Genomic DNA, 20,125 nt, shown 5'->3' with positions numbered 1-20,125 from the left:
CAATTTGTGGTTGACTTGTGTGTCAGCAGTGGTTTGGAGTTGAAATCTGGATTCTGAGCAGCTTTGCCTGTTAGAAGGAAATGAGCTCGGTTTAAGATAGTAAAAGTTGGATGGCGTTTCTTGCTGTACATTTTTGACCCTCAAAATCTGTGTCTCAAACTTTTGTGAACCAGTACAATACAAATCTTGGCATTTGTGTAGAACTTTCCTGTGTACACTGAAGCTTATAAGACATTTCAACTTAATCTTAAGGGATTCTGCATACTTGAAAATTCTAGTAATTTTTTGAAAAAGTATGCATAATCAACTTTCTGAGATGATTAGATGTAAAATGTAATTTCTGTGATTTACCTTATTTTGGTGGGTGGGATGTTTTGTATACACCTTATGTCTTAAGGTTGGTTTTTTTCAGTAATCTGACAATAGCTATTTCTTGGAATGAAGGTGTGACTATCAGACTTGGAGGTTTTTGTTGTTTTTCTCTTGAAGTCAAAATAATGAAGGACTATGAAGACTTGCCAGTGGTGATACTCGAGAGATGTTTTGTATCAAATGGATAATTTAGCCTTACCTTGTGAAGTTGGATTTTCTGTGTATATATTTTAGAGGTGTTAAGAAAGGCATTTTTGGTTTCTATATAAATCTGAGAATTTAACATGAATGCAGCTCAACTTCTCGTAGTTGATTTATTGTCACAAATGTAATAGCACAGTTTGGACTAGTGGGTGATTTGAGCTTTAATAAGTCTGGGAAAAGTCTTCCCAATGCTTAATAAACATATTTTCAATTTTGTTGTAGGATGGGGTTGGACTAGATGATTTTTTGAAGGTCTGTTCCGTGAATCCAAACCACTCTGAAAAATGTTGGGGTTTTTTTTCAGGTAGCTGTGAACTAAGTGTTTTGTAAGTCTTTCTGAAATTGTTTTACATTTTTAGAAGATTAGAATGCCTTTGTCACTTCTATTAAAGTTGTACTAAGCAGTAACCAGAATAAGTTACTTATGGAAACAGAGGTTTTTGGTGTAGCCAAATCAATAGAGAACAGCTACATTTTAAAGAGTCTATTGTAAATATCTGATAAAGGTTTTAAAACGAAGAATGTAATATTTAAATACAGTGACTAGGAAAGATTTCTGTGCTAGTGTATTGTTATAGAAATGACTAATTAATTGCCTGTCTAATTTTAATAGCTTATTTTTTAACAACTTTTCTGCATGGGCAGGGACTTAAAACATCTTGTTGCATGAAGTTTTTTGATTGGATGGCATTAAGATTAGTATATCTGTGAGTATATGAATATATATGTGATATATGTGGGATTATGTGTAGTGTTCAACCGACTTTTTTGAGGATGGTGTTTGAGCAGGACTTTGTGGATTTTTGTGATGCTTGCTGTTGTCAGTACTTAAATTTTACTGTACATGTAACTATTTTTTTCAGATTTTTTTAATGCTAGTCAGGACTGCAGTCTTGTATATGCAAAGGCAGCAAAAAAAACCCCAAACCTGGGAGTCTCTCAAGTCTGTTTGCACAAGAAAAACAAAAAACCCCAAACTTATCCAAGGACCAATAGAAAATGTTTGGTATGGACAGGGATGTGCATTACAGAATTCGGATTTCCTGTGTCAGACAAGTTTTTAGCTGCAGTGTTGTTGTTACATAGAAAGTCTTGTTTCTGCCTTTTATCAGTTCTGTAGTGGTTAAGGTCTGGATCTTGTGGACGCCAGCCTAGTTGGATACTTCATTTGCTGTCTAGGCAGGAAGACATTCCCCAAGAATAACAGAGCATAATATGATGTTACACATGTAAACAAAGGATTAGATGTTAACTCTTAATTCCCTGGCTCTTGAGTGTTTTACATTAAAATTTAAACTTTAATGTAGTTCCTTGCATGGAACTTACGCTTCTTTTGGAATTTTTTCTTTTTTAAAAAAAGTCTAGGGAGTAGTAAAGTGCTCCATAATATGTGAAATCCAGCATGATTATGTTGTATGTGTAGCAGTAGTCTAGGTGTTGAGGCTGAATGTGGTAACTTGAGCAGTGCAAGTCACAGATTAATGATTCCAGATGAAGTTAAGGAAGTGGACCATGGGTAAATGTGTTAATGATGAATCCCTACCAAATTAGACACTACTCAATTTGTTTGAACTCTCATTTCCTGTTCTTAAGGAGAAGCGTCTCCAGGAGGACAGGTTTCCTCTAGCTTCTGATTAGACTTCTGAACTTACAGGTTAAGAAAACCCTTTAAGTGTATGTGAAGGGGAAACGAATTTGTATTGCTAGCCTTTAAATCAACAAGATCTGTTTTAATTTCTTAAACAAACAAAAAAGTAAAAAAAAAAAACCCACCCTGAAACCCTGACTAACTCTGTGTGTATGAATTAGAATGTACAATATGTCTTATAATTGTTCCAAGTTTGTATTGAATTTTTAAGGACACAAAATTGAGATGTATGTGGAACCTTTTATTTAAAGATATAATTTTTTTACTTGTATTTTGTTATCTACATAAATAAAAGATTCTACAGACATGTAAAAATGTATATGTAGACATGTATAAAGCACATATTCTGAAGACTATATGTAAGTGTAAGGCCAAAGAATTAAAGTGTCTATATGAATGAACATAACCCTTTTAATTTTCCCATCAAGCTAAAAATGTATCAACTAACTCATTGTTTTCTTTTACTAGAAATGACTACCCCAAACAAGACACCACCTGGTGCTGATCCAAAGCAGTTAGAGAGGACTGGTACTGTTAGAGAAATAGGCTCACAAGCAGTTTGGTCTCTTTCATCCTGTAAGCCAGGTAAAAGCACAACAAATAATGTAAAAAGCTGAATGTACACTTTTGTTATTAGGATATATAATGGTTTACGTTTTGATAAGAAAACACACATACAGAGTGTAGCAGTAAAACTGCTGGTAGTATAAGGGTAGCCACTTACGTGGTTTAACCCTGGCCAGCAACCACGCACCATGCAGCCACTCACTCACTCCCCCCAGCCCCCCCAGCAGAATAGGGGAGAGGATCAGAAGAGTAAAAGTGAAAAAACTAGTGGGTTGAGATACAGCTTAATAGATAAAGCAAAAGCTGCACATGCAAGCAGAGCAAAACAAGGAGTTGATTCACTACTTCCCATCAGCAGGCAGGTGTTCAACCATCTCTAGGAAAGCAGGGCTCCATCATGTGTAATGGTTACGTGGTTACAAACACCATAATGCCAAATGTCCCTCCCTTCCTACTTCTTCCCCCAGCTTTACATACTCGGTATGACATCCCATGGTATGGAATATCCCTTTGGCTAGTTTGGGTCAGCTGTCCTGGCTGTGTCCCCTCCCAGTTTCCTGTGCCCCTTCAGCCCTCTTGCTGGCAGGGCCCGAGAAACTGAAAAGTCCTTGACTTGGTATAAACATTATCCAGCAACACCCAAAACCATCAGTGTGCTGTCAACGTTGTTCTCACACCAAATCTAAAGCACAGCACTGCACCAGCTAAGAAGAAAGCTAACTCTGTCCCAGCTGAAACCAGGACACCACTATGAAGGATTTGTGCCTAGTCTATATTTGATGCAATATGAAAGTGATAATTACATCAGAAATATCCTACAATGAGGAAATATCTCATATTAACAAAACAGATGTTTTACTGATTTTTATACTGATTTAGTTTTTTTTACTTGCACAGTGAACAAACACAACATGTGAGCAGAAACATACCCAGCACTGTGCAATCGTTACTATGCTTTGGCATTTTTCCTGGGTATCGTCAGTTTTTGACTTAGAAAAGCCGTGCAGCTGGATGACCTAAACATTCTGTCTGAACTTTGTGTGGGCTTGGCTATTATATTGTAGCTCTCTAAATCCTGCAAGTGAAACGGGACTATTGTAAATGGTCTTGAGGTGCAGTTAATGATAGCTTATACCTGCTCAAAATACCTGAAAATCTGTATTCTTTCCATCTGAGGTGGGTGAGTTGCTATTTCAGAAATATCTGCTGGGAACTGATCTGGTATCTTGCTGCAGCCTACAGTCAATGATCCCTTTATGCCACCATATTGAGCTCACGTTGAATGGCTTCGGTCTGATGTTCTGGTGTCCTGGAGAAAAATACCATAGTTTAGTTGCTTCAGAGTGAAGACAGTTTTTTGTAGCAGATGAAACTTAAACAGCTGAATTAAAACTGCAGCTAATGTGGGCAAACAAAGGCATGTGATTACTCAAAAGACAAATAATGAGGGAATGGAAAAAAGATTTGGAGTTGTTTCTTCTAATGTGGCAGTATTAACTTTCAGGAATACTGGTTTTTGCATCTATTTCTTGTTCTAGTCACCAACTTGAAAAGGTACAAATATTTCAGGAGAATATTTGAAAAGAAAATTTTTCATTTGGCTAAAATGTTACAATAAACAAATGGTCTCTGATAACAATTTTCCTTTAGTTCAGCAGTTAGATTATAGAATATGTGGAAAAGCTTAACCATTTGGTATTGTTCTTGCAATTAGTATGAATTACTACTTAACCATTTGATATTCCAGGACATGTTGAATGATTTCAAACCCCACAGACTTCAGCAAGAGATAAGAATATAAAGACACTCAAGCAATGAACTTTGACAGATTCTCACATCGCAGTTTTGGTCACAAAACCATAGGCAAAACTCAGCTATCTAGAAATATTTCCTTATGTTAAAACTGAGGATACATCCTTTGGTTTGTAATAGCTGAAGAAAAGTTGTATCTGTGGTGCCTGCATCACAGAAATGGGATATTCAAGACTATTACATTTTCTTTTTCTTAGGATTTGGAGTGGATCAATTACGAGATGATAATCTAGAAACTTACTGGCAGTCAGATGGATCACAGCCTCATTTGGTGAACATCCAATTTAGGTATTAAAAATTACTCTGTATGGGTTAGGGTGTTCTGTGTAACTTTGTATTTATTACTGTTCACCAATATAGGAATTCTGGAAGTGCAAGGACTCCAGGGTTAATCCTGTTACCCAACTGGTAAGAAGCCAGTTAGATAGTGTTTATAAAAACGAGGATTGCAAATGTTATGGTTACTGAATGCCTAAATAAGGAACAAAAAGGAATGGTTTTATGTATGTAATTTGTAACAGTTTCAGTTACCTTCCTAAGGTGACATTTTTGTCCTGACTTTCTGTCTTTGAGTGTAATTTGAAGGGTAGGTTTGAGAAACCTTTTCTTGTTCTGTTCTGTGTAGGATGCTTTCAGTCTTTTTTCTTTAACCAGACTCTTTGAGGTGAGAAGTTTGTCACCTTTTTTTTTTTTTTTTTATTTGCTTTCTGAAGGACTCTTTGGTATAGTAATAGAGCCCATATTTGATAAGCTAAACATGCTTTATCACATGAAAGTTGGCATTTGGCCTTTTGTTGTATTTTGTGTTATACTGACACTTCTGAAGGCAGACAAAGGGGAGCAGGGAAAATCAACTCTGTGTGCATAGCAATGTGGAAAAACACCTAGCTGCTTTAACAGTGGAGTTCTTATAAATCAGTAGACACACTTGTGTTAAGTTTTAGAACATTTCAATCCTTAGGTTTTTGCTAGTTTGTAATAACTATCCTGAATGTTTTCCTGTATGATGCTTACATAGCTTTTTTGCTTCTTGCAGAAGAAAAACAACAGTGAAGACATTATGTATTTATGCAGACTACAAATCTGATGAAAGTTACACTCCAAGCAAAATCTCTGTCAGAGTAGGAAATAATTTTCATAATCTCCAGGAAATCCGGGTAGGTCAATGGTGCTTTGCTTTCTGTCTTAAAATAGTCCTCTCTCATTAGGACATCTGATGTAGTAAAATTGTTTTTGGAGGTAAAATATGACCTTGTGCTTGGAAGGGGGGAAATGGCTGGGTTAATTTTGATACTTGCTTTTAGTTTTTATCTTGCAAATTTACTAGGCTGGTTTCTGTGGTTTTCTTCAGGGTCCGCTACCAACATGGTTCTAGAACAGACTTGATATACCTGTAATGGAATAAAAGACTGAGGTTTTCTAGAACAGGGCTGTTAAAAATGGTTAAACGCTGATCTCGCTTAAAATATCTGCAAACCCTATGCATTGCATATATCAAAAGGGAAACTTAGCTTTTAAATACTTAGATATTTAGACTTAACTCAAATTCATGCATTTTTTATTTTGTGAATGGGTTGCTCGCTATTGAGCCTCACTAGGAATCAGAATTTAAAACTACAGGTTTTAATTATGGCTGTGTATGGTGCATATATGTCTTTGGAGTCTGGATTTCATTTTTGGGAAGCTGCGTGTACTCTTACTAACTAGTAGCATCTGGGTCAAAGCTTACTTTGACACCCTGGCAAAAAGAAACTGGGACACAAAGCCTAATAATGAGTTATCATCAGTTATGCAAAGGTTGCTTGTTTTTTGCTGGTTAGAGAATCTACTACATATTTGTTAATAATAGTTGACTCTAGCCACTACTGATGGTGAGAGCTAGCAGAACTGCAACACTCGCTTTACCATAACGATCTACAAAGCATGCAAGATACCAATTAAAATGGGTAAGTCTAATGTAAATTATGGTCAGATGTGTTCATAAATGATGTTTTACTTATAAGTATCATTTCTAATCTTTTGCAGTGTGTTTTTTTTATACTGGACAGTCACTGAGATGTAGAAATTTTGGAACAGATTCAGTGTTCTTGTTTTTAACAATGAGGCAAAATCCAGTTTCCATTTCTGTAGATATGACATTTGATGCTAAAGACTTCGAATGGGACATAGATTTGTAGTGTGTTGTGAATGTTTTTATTTACGTAAGTGTAATAGTCAAAACAGTATTTTTTTTTCATGGTGACACTTCTAGCTAGGAAAAGTTTCTTTGATGGAATAACTGAGATCAGATTTGAGTTGCTGTAACTGTTTAGTTTTGCTAGCCTTTTAGTAAGTGGTAAAAGCAGATTTTAAATAATCCATGATATTTGTAGGAACTTACCTTGTGAACTACTCATGAGCAGGTATCTTTGCTAATTATGAGTTACAGTAGCCTCATGTTTCAGACTGCTCTTCTCTGAAGCTCAGCAGCTACTGCTATATTGGGAGGGTTCAACTTTCCTCCCTTATGGCAGGTATTACAGTAACAGAAGGCTTAGGATGATGAGGAAAAGGGAGGTGCTAAATAGTGGTTTGAATTTTTACTTTTGGGATTTTTGTTTTCACCTTTTTCAGTGTTTGAAGTCCCAGCAAGAGCAACTAATAAGTAGGTATTAGATGCAGTGGGAATGGAAAGTGTAATAAACACGTATGCATCTGTTACATATCTATATACTGTGAATGATCTGTGATCTCTCAGGTGTTGACCTATACTTTATCCTAAATCTTTTTTTTAAATTAAATATTCTTTTGAAAGAAATGAATCATCACATTACTTTGACCTTAATCAGCTGCAAATTCTGTCTTAATCATAACATAGCAATTTGGGAATTGCACATTTTTTAACAGTAACAGCAGATGATCTTTTCCTTGTTGGGCTGTGGGTGTGTTTTCCGAGTGTCCACTAGATGTCATTGTTGTCTGTAATTAGCAGTTTGATTTTTGTGCTTGTCCATTCTTTCAGTTATCCTTTTATAATAATGTTTAGTGCAGGATTATACATGTAACTGCAATAGCTTAAGTTTCTTATACAGTGGTAAACTTCCACTTTTGAGGATATATGTCTTGTTAAGGTTCTATAGAAACAATAACTTATAATAAAATGTATAATAAGCTTATTCTATTCAGTCTTAGGCAGTTTCTCAGGCAGTATTTCTTTGGCTATTTCCTTGTTAAACACAGGATTTTACACATAATGTACTTGGTTAAAAAGGGCACTTCTAAATTAAACAAGTTACTAGTATCTTTTATAGTATATTAATATGACTGTAATATGTTGCATGAGAGCAGTCATTCTTATGCATACCACATGCTCGTATGCTTTTTTATTTCAAAACTGAGACGAAATTACGGTCAAGCTGCTTAATGAGATACAATACTTCAGTGCTGTAAAATACTAGTGACTAACTTTGTCACCACTGTGATGTTAAATATGGATATCAATTCTCATATTTCTTAAACTGTTTGATACTTGGGTTGTTACTTAAATTTTTCTTCAATCCTGAAACTTTCTCTTTCCTTCAGCTTCTCTGACACATAGGCAGGTTGTTAAAACAGTGTGAACAGTTATGAGCTCTTCAGAGAAATCTGCTTAATTATACAGTGATTCCATTGGCTTCAGGACTGATTAACTGGGTGGAAAATCCAGCTAAATGATTTTATATTTTTCCATGGATGCTTGCCCAGCTCATAGTGTCTAATGAAAGTTCTGTGATGTGGGGTTTTTTTTTAATGGTCTAACTTTCAAAATAATGCAATGTGCTGTTAGGCTTGTTTTTATCACTAATACAAGATTAGCTTTAGTTTGTCTAGTATGCAGGCATGTTCTTTTCGGAACGTAAGATGAAATTTTCTGAATAAAAGTTTTGGTGGGTTTTTTCCCCCTCTGAGAAACAAGTCATTTGTACCCCATTATATGGGTGAGAATAGCTGTCATAATCTGGCAGTATTATTCCCTTGCTTGGCTGAAGGAACTACAGTTAAGATGTGTGCAGTAAGCCGCCTCTTCCAACTTAAATGCCTTTTTATTACAGCTGTCAAGCTTGAAGAGCAGATATTTTCTCATTTCCAGTCTCAGAATTCCCCCACATAGTGGTGCAAACAGTCTGGATGGTAGTCCGTAGAGGCACTTCTGGATCAGTATCCAGACTCTTCAGTATGTGATTTAAATTAATTACACTTTCTCACAATGTGAAAATAACTTGCCACAAAGGATGTGAGTGAAATCTTGGCTGCAAGAGATCTCTGGTCTCTTCAAATAATGGTCACCAGCTTGTTGCCTTCCAAGACATTTAGGTCATCAGCAGTTCACCTTGTCATGAAAAAATTAAGTGTTGTGATGCTAAGTGCAGATAGGGTTTTGGGTAATAATCACCTAGTAGTTTCAATCGCTTCTGCTGTCAGCCTATAATGTAGGGCCTTTACACAGCAAAGCAAGACACCTGTAAACTCTTATAAATCCAAAGATGGAGAACTAGCTAACACAAGACATTGGGAAAGTGTGGGTCAGACTTTCTAGAAATAGTTAGTCATCACATTAGTTCACATTGAGAAGCCACTGCTGCTTAATTTCCAAATTAAAGTTGCTTTAAGAGCCAGAACCCCTACTGAAAGAGACAAAGTTTTCTGCTGTGCCTTGTAGAGGACTCGACAACAGAATGTGGTGTACATGTCTTGGCTCTAACTAGGTAAGATGCAACTAGACAGGTATAATTTCCTTCCTGTCCCAGCAGGAGTTAATTCCTCCAGCATGCTTTTGGATATCTCATGCTTTTTGATTTGGAGTAGGACGTGTTTTTCATTTAGTTGTTTGTGTAGTTCAGAGAAACTGGGAAGCTTTGTCATAGGACCAAACCTTTGCTAGCATGTGGCATTGCTTTTTGTAAGCAATTTGAAAAACAACGTACAGGTAATAATACATCTTACCTGCCATGCGGATTATTAAATTTCAGGCCTAAAAGGAAATGATCAGAAATAACCCACTGAAGGGGGAACAGGAAGCCTCTGGCTGGGAGCGTGTGCTCCCTATGCAGTAGAGTAAATATGCAGATAGCATCGCGGCTCTGTGTAACCTAGTTAAGCAAGGTGTTTGCTCTTGGCAAGCCATTAAGTCTGAAGCAAGGCTCATGGAACAGGGTAACTCCCCTGGTTAACAACCTTCATAGGCGTGCCGTGCTCTACCACTACGCAGGGAAGGATGGCCCTTAGGTAGGAAAAAAGACAGTTCGTCACTGGAGGTCCTGTGTAGTAAACTTTGCATCAGAGTGATACAAAGTATTAAACATTGTTTTGGAAGAGCCATGCTTTATTTAACTGACTTGCCCAATGCTTTTCTTCTGGAACAAAAGCCTACTTGGCCTTTTCAACAAGACTCGGTTCTGAAGATGACTTTGAAGATTCAGGTGAGAGCCCTTAATACACCTTTCCTGGCAACAGTGTGAGTCCTTTGTTTCAGCTTTTTGTTGTCTTTAGTTGAATTGCTGTCAACTTTGTTTTCAGTTTGTTTTCTAGCCCTTTTGGTCTTGCCTGGTGTTTTGTAACCAGGTACTCCAGAGCTGTGGCAAGCGCAGCATTCTCCCTGGTGGCATGGTGTTGTGGCCAAGCACCACGGACAGGGCCGCTTCTTCACTGTTTTAAGAGATTCTGCACTAGAACAGGGAATTATCAACCAGAGGAATGACAAAACTGGGAAGCCTTTCTGAGAGGAAGTTTAAGGAAGTCTGACCCAATTGTAATCTTTCTATTCCCGTAATGTCCAGTGATTGTAGCGGAGAGGCTGGACTTTCCTAGATGTTTTCTGAAACTCAGCAGGTGGCAATCTCAACCTGTTTTCTGTATGTGGAGTAAACTTAGATACCGAGGAACAGTTAGGTGCTGACTTGTTGCAAGCTAATGAATCAAGAAAATGTACTGCTTCCGAGTCTCTGATCAGACATCTCAAAGGTGCATTTTAAACTGCTTTCTTCTGAAGATGGAGTACTGAGTTGTTACTACTTTTAGATTCCTGACTAGGCTTCAAGTACTTTAGTTAGAATCATAGAATAATTTAGGCTGGAAAAGACCTTTAAGATCATAAAGTCCAACCACTAACCCAAGACTGCCAAGTCCACCACTAAACCATGTCCCTAAGCACTTCATCTAGATGGTTGTTTTGAATGCTTCCAGGGATGGTGATTCCACCACTTCCCTGGGCAGCCTGTTCCAATACTTGACCATCCTTTCAGTGAAGAAATTTTTCCTAATATTCAATTGAAACCTCCCCTGGTGCAATTTGAGGAAATAATGCTGATGTTTTCTTCCATATAAGGAAAGATGCATTTCTGACCCGTAATTATTGCTTGGGTTCAGAATGTCAATTAAAAATATTGTCTGCTTTCTGCAAAGTACACTTAATACTAAGAAAAGACTGAGTAAGCTTTAGTTTTATAGAATTTCAAACTGTATTCTGTCTTATCTGTGTCTGGGATGTTCTGCAGATTAGGTCATCTCATAAGCTTGTTCATTTTGATTGTTACCTTGCTGCTATGCTAGTTGGGTATGGATTTAATTCATCAGGATGTAGATGGTACCTGTTCCTTACGTCAAAAATTTACCAGTACTGGAAATCTGCAAACCAGGGGAGTAGAATGATCTGCTGGTATTGGTTAGTTATTAAGCCTTGTGTTTGATGTCAAGGGTAGTAGTCAAGTTTAGGAAGCAGGGTGATTTCCATTTGATGTGGATTTGTACTCCACATTTCCACTTCCAGAAGAGAGGATATTTTGTGAGTCACCAGCTGGGGTCTTCATATGAACCTCTCTCTACAAAAGAAAGGCTAATTAAATGGCATAGCATCACTGTTCCATGCTATCGTCATCATCAGGGTAGATGATATGACCTGCTCATTGTTCTTATGCTTATGGAAATCAACTAATACATGCTTGGAACTGTGGAAATTATGAACAGGATTGCAGTTTTCCTGCTTTTTGTACCCTGGAATGAAAATACGTTGGAATGGAGCTTACTATGCAGTCGTGAGAAATGCAGTTGTTGAAATAGGCTTTTGTGCATATGAGTTACATGTATACAAATAGAAATCCATATTAGATTCAGAAGAATTCTGAAGAATGGAAGATTATTTTGGTCCACACATCATAAAATTGTTACGCATTATCTTACCTTGCTGTGAAATGCTGCTTTAAAGAGAAATAAACATGTCTTCTGTTGGGTCTTAGAGGAAAAAAAAATGAGGAAAATTAAACATTGGTTTTTTTTATGCTGTGGTATGTGTTGTATGTAGAAAAATTTTCTTGTTTTGTATCCCAGCATTCAAAAACAATTCTATGAAGGAACCTTTTCTTGCCACAGAGGGACTCAATTAGGCAAGGGTACATTAAAGAGGCCCTGTATTTTTAATTCTGTCAGTCTGACTTTACCTTCTGAAGCCGAGGAAAAGCCATGTAAAAGAAAGTGGCAGCAGCTCCATGGAAGGCAGGAACTTGATGAAGTACAGAGCTTTCCTCAAGGGAACTCAAGTACATGGAGGCTAGGAACTGATTGAAGCACAAAATTTTACATGTATGTGAAAGCCTTGCCTGGAATTATAACCTTTTTCATGATTGTTCAATCTAAGTCCCACTGTGGAAAAGGAATTAGAAAACGTGTATGGTTTTCCACGTAAAGTGAAAGAGCTTTCCTCTCCACTGCCAATGAGAAAAAGACAAAATAATTTAATAATCAAATTGACTCTACCTTATGTTGTGCTGTGTAATACCTGCTTTGTGTAGGGAGTGTTTGGTTACGTCATTTCACCTCTTCTCTCTGCATGAAGTTCTAGTGGGTGGATTTCAAGAGATTTATCTTTTACTTCTATCAAATACTTTTCTGGTATGGATGGCTAAAAGCTTCAGATAAAAAAAAAAAAGCACATTATCAATGCAGGGAAACTGTCATCCAATATGATGAAAGAATTTTTCATAAACTTTAATGCAAGCCTCCAGTATTGTATTCTAATAATACTATCAACAAATTCTGGTCCTTTCTCTGGCAGACAGGAGCAGGTTGCAGATAGTGCTCTGTGTGGGAGAAGGAGAGTGCCAAATAATTGAAGTGTTTATATTGGTGTTTTTTTCAAAAAGTAGGGTTAGTATTGTGGCCTTACAACAAGTAAAAATTGGTATGGGAAACAAAAAATTTAAACAAGTGTATTTTCCAACACTTTTGAAGCATGTAGGATGATAATACTGTTGTAGAATGGTAATAATATTAGCCATCTTGTAGGAAGGTTAAGTGATTTGTTTGTCTGTGCAGATTGCCTATGGTATTGAACCAATATGTCAAGTCAAAGCCCACTTTGGGTTGTGTCCAGTTTATACCTAACTGACTGAAACCTGTAATTGTGATGTTCATTGGTACCAGATTGTGAATGTTTTGACATTCTTGTTCTGAGTGAGTTCTTTCTATAATTGCCTGGTTTGCACTGGTAGAATTTCAGTCTACCTAAAAAAAAAAAAAAAAAAAAATATTCCACAAAGCCAAGGTAAAGCATCATACACACTTTTATATATAAAAGTTCCTACTTCAGTTAAGCCAAAATAAAGCACTCCCCCTTCCAGTCCCTAAAACCTGTTGTTCCTGTTTGTTCATCAGTTGGTTATACTAACTCAACTTTTCTTGGTAACGCTATTTGTTGTCAGTGGTGCTTTAATATTGATTAAAATAGCTATTAGAGATTTCATATACTGTGTATACTTCTGTGTTGTTCACCAGATTTATTGATTTGTGGAATCCATATTTCCTCATTGATTATCTCTTGATTGTCTCCTATACTACAGACTGCCCAGATGGTTTCAGTTGGCTTTTTGTTTTTTGCAGTATCTGTAGAATACCCAAAGTGGTAGAATACAGCCATGAAAGATTGCTGGTTTTCCATGATAGTTTCTTACCTTCTTTATATCCCAGAAGAATTTGTTCATGAAGACTTGAATAATGAAGATCCGTGTACTTATAGACTAGCACCTTTACCAATCCTAACTAGTAAAAAGGAAGAATCTCTTCTTTGCAAGAATACTTTGTATGAAGGGTGAAGTGAGTTACATATATGTGTTAATGAAAGGTCTGTGAAACAAGGGTCTGTCACTTCTCTTTGCACATTTTGTCAGTGGCATGGCTATGCTGCTGACCTACAAAAGATCTAGCAAGTGCTGTGGAATAGTCCTCTTTTTTTTTTTTTTTTTTTTTTTTTTTTTAAAACCAATAACTGCGGCTGATTTCCAACACCCCCTTCTGGCTTTTGTGAAAGCATTTTATGTTGCCTTTAACCCTTAGTGCTACATATAGCATGTCTTTGTTTCTTTTAAACTGTAGCTCTTTCTTTTTAATGCCCGGATAGATCAGAGATGCTGATCTCTCTCTTTGATATCATTACCAAACTTTTGGAGCTCCTAGAGGGATCAGTCAAATGTCTGTGTTGTTTAGCTCCTAGGAATTGGTCCAAATATGTATATTTAGGTACAATAAATCATATATATTTAAAACAGTAGTGCCCCCCACCCGCCTTTCACTCCCTGAAATTCAAGTTGTAATCAAATTTACGTGCTATCAGGCTGAAGGAAGAAAAGCATCTTTTTCTTTTACATGCCCAAAATGTAGTGAAAATCCCTGTGGACAGTCGTGTTTACAAGGGTAACTGTCTGCATTCAATTGTGGGTTATAAAAGTGCTTGCTTGAATAAATACACTGAGCTATCAGACAGAACAACCAATAGTTGGGTGGACTAATTGACCTTGTCAGTAGAATAGAAACACTTGCAAATAAAATTCCCATTGCCAGCAAAGTTGCAACTGGAAACCCCTGAAGAAACTGTGTATATCCTCTAACTATTGTGGAATGCAATGATTCAAGCAGCAGACATTGATAAAGCAGACAGCTTTACTTTGGCTTTGTGGAATATATATATTTTTTTTTTTAGGTAGACTGAAATTTTACCAGTGCAAACCAGGCAATTATAGAAAGAACTAACTCAGAACAAGAATGTCAAAACATTCACAATCTGGGTGGGGGGTGGGGTAGTAGTGGGGAATAATTAACTAAGAAAGTTTTATATACAAGCATTTTTCAGTGATCTTTTTTTGTGGTATGAGGCTACATGCGTTCACCAAATCATCAAGCAGTTCACTTCCCACATTGAGTTATGTTTTCTAACAATTGCTATTACTTTTACCATATCTCAGGTCCCCTTGTATTACTTGTTTTGCTGGTGTGCTTTTATTAAAATGTACTCCTTTCAGAAAAGGCAAAGATGTTTGGCTAATAACTACAGCATGTTGTAATGAGGGTGGAGTAAGTTTGTCATTCTACAGCAATGGTTAGCTTACATGAATGTCATGTCTATAACTGTGCATACTGTGGCAGTTTTATATTTTTTAATATATTCAAATTGCATAACACTGGAAAAGAATCGCAGTAAATAGCAGAGTATCTGGTCTTCCAATCAGATGGAACCATTTTTTACTTTACCAGTGATGAGTCACGTGTCTTCTTAAAAAAAGGAAATATTTTACTCCAGAAATAAGTCTTCACAAATGAATTACTCATGTATCAGAAATTTCCTTTTAAAAAGTTGGACAATGTCACGCAGGTGGAGGTAGTATTTTAGAAAAAAAAAAGCAACAGTAGAAGACATAACAGGCTTTGCTGTGTACTATAAAAACACTGTTTTATTTTGGTTAGAAAACAAAACAGGAAAAATGGCATTTGGGAAAAAAGTCTGAAAAACAGCCTAGTCAGCTGCTAAATAAACTTCATAGATGAAGGTTTAAAAAAAGCACCAAGATTTGTAAAAGGCGGGGGATAGTGTATTTCACCTTAAGTAAGGGACAAAGTGTAATAAGGGATTTTGTGGTTTTACAGCTCGGTGCATGTGTTTGAAAGCTGTTCTCTCAGCAACGTGGGTGGCAGGTTATGCTACCATATAACGTATTGTAGTTGGCTCTCCACACTTGTCAGGGTTAGCGTTCAACCATTCGGAAAATTTTCCCATTGTTCTATCATGTGAACCAAGGCTAGTGTTGAATTCCCAATAACCTTCTGCAGGAAAAAGAGGTTTAATTAGAAAGTTTGAAATTTGATTACTTCTGTTATTGTCTTAATGTACTTCTCTCTAATTTAGGTGCTTATCTGCAAATGCAATCACTTTTTGCTCAGAAAGATGAAAAATAAACTTAACACTGTACTGCAGTTGCTTCAACACTTTTAAAAGAAAACTTGTATACTCAGTTCTGTCTTTCTTCAGCATTAACACTCTGTTTCCATCTTAAACATGTTTGCTTTAGATGGATCATAGCTTTTGGCAGCTACTGCATTTTTAGCAAATAATACTGTTTCTAGTAAGAGTTGCAAAAAAAAAAACACACAAAACTTTGTGTGAGGTCCTTGTAAACTGAACCTTGGGAACGTTATGTTATTTCTGTATTTTCCCTTTTGTGCTGCTTCTCTGTTTGTGTCAGGGTTATAAATTACATTGCTTGAACTAGAGAATTAAAAACATTTTATTTTGTGATTCCTGTAATTTAAAAAGAGAATGTTTGTTTTATGTGTTGGGGATTTTTTTTTTGTTTGTTATTTTGTTTTTACCTGTTATTTCAGAGGCTGGCACACAGAGAAATAAGCAATTATGGTATTGAAATTCCATTGTGCCAGCACCTCCAGGGCATAATCCAAAAAAAACAGAAAACCCGCCTGCTGGGTTGTATGCAGTATGCTTCTGTGAACATCAATGTCTGCTGTTCACACATCATTTTTTACTAAAAGTTCCTGTTGGAATAAAGGTTCTGTGTTTGGAGAGTGTACTGGGATATTTGTTGGTCAATGGTTTTTCAAAGTTTTTAGGGATCTCTAATTACAGTTTACCAATGTAGGCTCACTAGATACTTCTTTCAGATAATCATTAATGCTTCAGAAGCAAGAGAAAAAGGCAGAGATTTGGTTTTGGCAACATAAAAAACGTATCAAGAGTGAGCTTGATGTTCTTCCATTCATTTAAGTGTTCTGCTTGAAGACTGAACATGGGAGTGAGGAATAAGGTGGGTGGGTGGAAGGGGAGATGATAGCATCATAGAAAAGACTCAAACACTTAGTATCCCTGCTTCAATATTTTAACCCCTTCCCTTCCTTACCCCTCCCCCTGCCCCCCCTCCTTTTTAATGCAAATGTGTTGTCCAGTCGACATTTGAGAACAGTACGTGTGCATCCAGCATTACAGTTTGTACTGGGTTTCAATGTGCAGGCTCATCTGGAATGCCTTCATGGTGCTCAATCACATCACTCCTCTCAGTTGATCGGAATTCGTTTTAACTGTAGTTACAATACATGTAATACTACTCACTTGCAAGCCATAGTGTGTAGCAACATTTGTTTTCTCATTTGTTTTCAATCTCTCTGCACTTGGGCATATTGTTGGAGACCATGGTAGGCAAACTCTTTAATGCAGGGACAGATGATTAGTTTCTAGTCTTTTGCTAGATTCATAAAAGTTAAGAGAAAAGGAAATTATTCTAAACCAGATTATAAAGTTCAAGCTAGGTAATGTGTGATAGATTATCATGATACTTAAGATAATTATCTATTTATCTTACTGAATAAACACTGCTAAAGTCCTTCTACTCGTATAATTGCCAGTGGCAAATGATGTCAGTGGATGCCTGCCAGTACAGAAATTACACTTTTGGTTGTCTATCTAAAAAAAAAAAAGTGCAGACTGATTTCACCTGTAGGTTGTTTTCTTTGGTTCCTACCCCCCTCAACTGCAGTTAAGATCATGTCATGTGACCACATAGCTACATACATGTACATGTGTTTCTTTTTCCTTCAGTGAAGTAATTGCAGACATGTATGTCTTTCATTTTTGCTGTTATCAGTATGGTAATGGACTATTTCTTAGGTATAGGTTATCTTAATTTCTTTTTCAGATTAAAGCATGATGCTTTTCTGCCCAGGTGTGGTTGTCTGTTAAACAGCAGATTACTTATGAGTTTAACTTACTGCTTTTATACCTTCTTGTGAACAAATGTGCTACAATCCATTGCAGGAATTGGGTCAACAGGTTGTTTGAGCACAGAATTAGATTTTTTTGATCACTAGGGGAATGCCTGCAGTCTGAATTTCCATACAATGTTAATTGCTGTAACAACATCATGTATCCCTTTTAGTTTTACTTGCTTGTAAAGATCTGAAGGAAAGCTTCTGGTAACAATTTTAATTGTGTGTGTTCCCAAGGGTAAATTGCTGCATGGATTGGCAGTTAGGTTTCTTTTCCTTGGATGTTTGAAGTAGCTCCTGGTCACATAAGGTTTCAAGGTTTGAGCTAAGGAAAGCTGAAAATCTTTGCCGCCTTTGTTTGCCTGCTGTATCGTTTATTGGCTTTTGGGGAAGCGCAGGGGGAGTGATGAATATTCTGGGAGGAATTCACACACCTGACTTTACCAGTCATTTAGCAGAGTAGGAAGGTAGGTACCATTGAAGAAACTGGAACAAGGGACTCTAATGTCTAGTGAGTGGCATGTTAGGGAGGAGGTCTTGGAGAAGTGTTTTCTGGTATCAGCAGACCGGCCTGCACTTGAAAGGGAAATTACGTTTTCCTGTAGTAAAGGGCCCTGTGTACCGTTAGAGGGCTGTTTATCTCCTCTTCTTTTTCTCACCCCCTACCACATTCTACAGCCATATTTTTTCCCTTGAAGTTCCCCAAAACCTGAGAAATCCAACGTTATCTGCTCTGGTTTTGGATCCCGTATGTAATGGAACATTGTAGGAGGCCAATACTGAATGCCAGCATCTTCACTGAAAGATTTAAAACTGAGTTCTTTTGTGTCAAAGATGGTAGTAAGATGTTGCTCACTCATTCCTGCTTTTCTCTTTCTGGAGAGGTTGCTAGCCAGCTGGAAATAACTTATAGTAGCATTAGAGCTATTTTTTTTTCCAGAAACTGTGGATCAGGATTGGGAGGATAGTCAGTGCATAATAAATAATCTGCTTTTATTTATCCTCACAGATTTGATTGTGGAAAGAAATCCTTAGAGGGAGTACTAGATAATTCCAAACAGTGGGAAGTGCTAGATACATGCAGAAAGGTCAAATCAAAGATTCTGATCCCTCTGGGTGCTACTGCTAGCACACAGTATTAAAATCTTTCAAAGAGGAGAGTCAGCAGTTGACATCTAACCTGGGCTAAGCATAAAAGAAGAAGATACAAAAGGAATGAGAACTTTCTAGGATACCTAAGAACTAAGAAAGTCCTATGCTGTCATCTCAGCTGGTGCACCACCACTTGCTAACTTGCAGGCAACAGCAGCTGGGAACATCCTGTTACTATCTTAACCACTGAACAGTTTAGAAGTGGGGTGGGGGGAGGAAGTGGCCCCTATGTAGAAGAAATTAGGAGCCAATTGGTCCACCACTTACTATTTTCTGGCCTATGTGGAGCTTCCATGTTGTAAGTATCTTTTGTTTACATCAGTGCAAATTCAATCAGATTTAACTAATTGTAGTACTCCAAAACAAATCCACAAAATGCACTGGAAGTGGCCATGCTTTGTCAGGCCAGCACCAAAGCAAACAAGCAGAAATTTCCGTAAATTTACAACTAGTATAGGCATGCATAAACATTAGTAAGAATGTATTGTTCTGTATCTCTAACAGTGAAAAGATAGAATTTTTTCTTCAGGTAAAAGTAGAGAAACAAATGCATTTCGTGTAGGTATATGAGAGGGTTTCAACTTCATAGTATTTTTTTCATTGTTCCTGGAGCTTAACACTTTAGTGGAAAACTGAGATTATTCCCAGTGTCATTAAGAAAGTAGTTATGGAAAGGGATGCTGTTCACATGAGAAGTTAAAGCAAACCTCAAGGTGCAGAAGAAAATGCTACCTGGTAAGCGGTAAATATCTAGAACAAGTACGGAGTTCCTGAGCAAAAAATTTAGTTGCTTCAGAGATATCATGACAGTCCTTTCTAGAGTTAGACCTTGCTCCCTTGATTGATCATATGTTAGTTTGATCAGGAACGATGTGTCTGCTAGGAGCTTTGAGACCTCTGCTAGACAGTGTCTATATTGTATTCTTTGTGAAGTTGTGTGTGTGGGTTTTTTTGGGTTTTGTTTTTGTGGGGTGGGTTGGAAATTGCATGTGGTTTTATCCTGTTCCTTATCTCAAGTAGTGCATGAAATTGTTTCTATGATCTGAAGTGTAATTTATTTCCCTTTGAGGACTGTTCTTTGTCTTTTCTGTCATAAGATAACTGAGACCATGCATTTGAAACAGAAAAACCTTTCCCAGGATTTTCCCATTTTCTGCAGGAACACACAAGAGAGGGTGGAATGTGAGTGATAATGTAGCGTATGTGTCTGGCTCGAGGGCTTGTGCTTTCTAACTGCCTTTGTCCGATTCTGAAACTAGGTTTATCTCACCACTCCTATTTTATTTCAGAATGAATTCTGGAGTGTTTTATGTGTCA

The 20,125-nt window shown here is 37.1% G+C and overlaps 1 protein-coding gene across 4 annotated transcripts in view; it reads left to right on the top strand.

The window, feature by feature from the left end:
• ANAPC10 (anaphase promoting complex subunit 10) overlaps positions 1 to 20,125 on the top strand; it is a 44,982-nt gene that overhangs the window by 9,907 nt on the left and 14,950 nt on the right. For all 4 annotated transcript variants that reach the window (XR_013929163.1, XR_013929164.1, XM_080393820.1 and 1 more), the window contains exons 2-4: positions 2,693 to 2,809; positions 4,801 to 4,891; positions 5,640 to 5,760. Coding sequence is in view for 2 of the 4 variants with exons in the window: in XM_080393820.1 (XP_080249946.1) it covers positions 2,693 to 2,809; positions 4,801 to 4,891; positions 5,640 to 5,760 (329 nt within the window). In the remaining 2 variants the exon portion in view is untranslated. The remainder of the gene's footprint in view (positions 1 to 2,692; positions 2,810 to 4,800; positions 4,892 to 5,639; positions 5,761 to 20,125) is intronic.

The sequence above is a fragment of the Falco punctatus genome, assembly GCF_963210335.1.
Source record: "Falco punctatus genome assembly, chromosome: 1".
In the NCBI taxonomy this organism is placed as follows: Eukaryota; Metazoa; Chordata; class Aves; order Falconiformes; family Falconidae; genus Falco; species Falco punctatus.
Note: the sequence above shows the minus strand (reverse complement) of the source record. Positions and strands in the feature narration are given on the sequence as shown.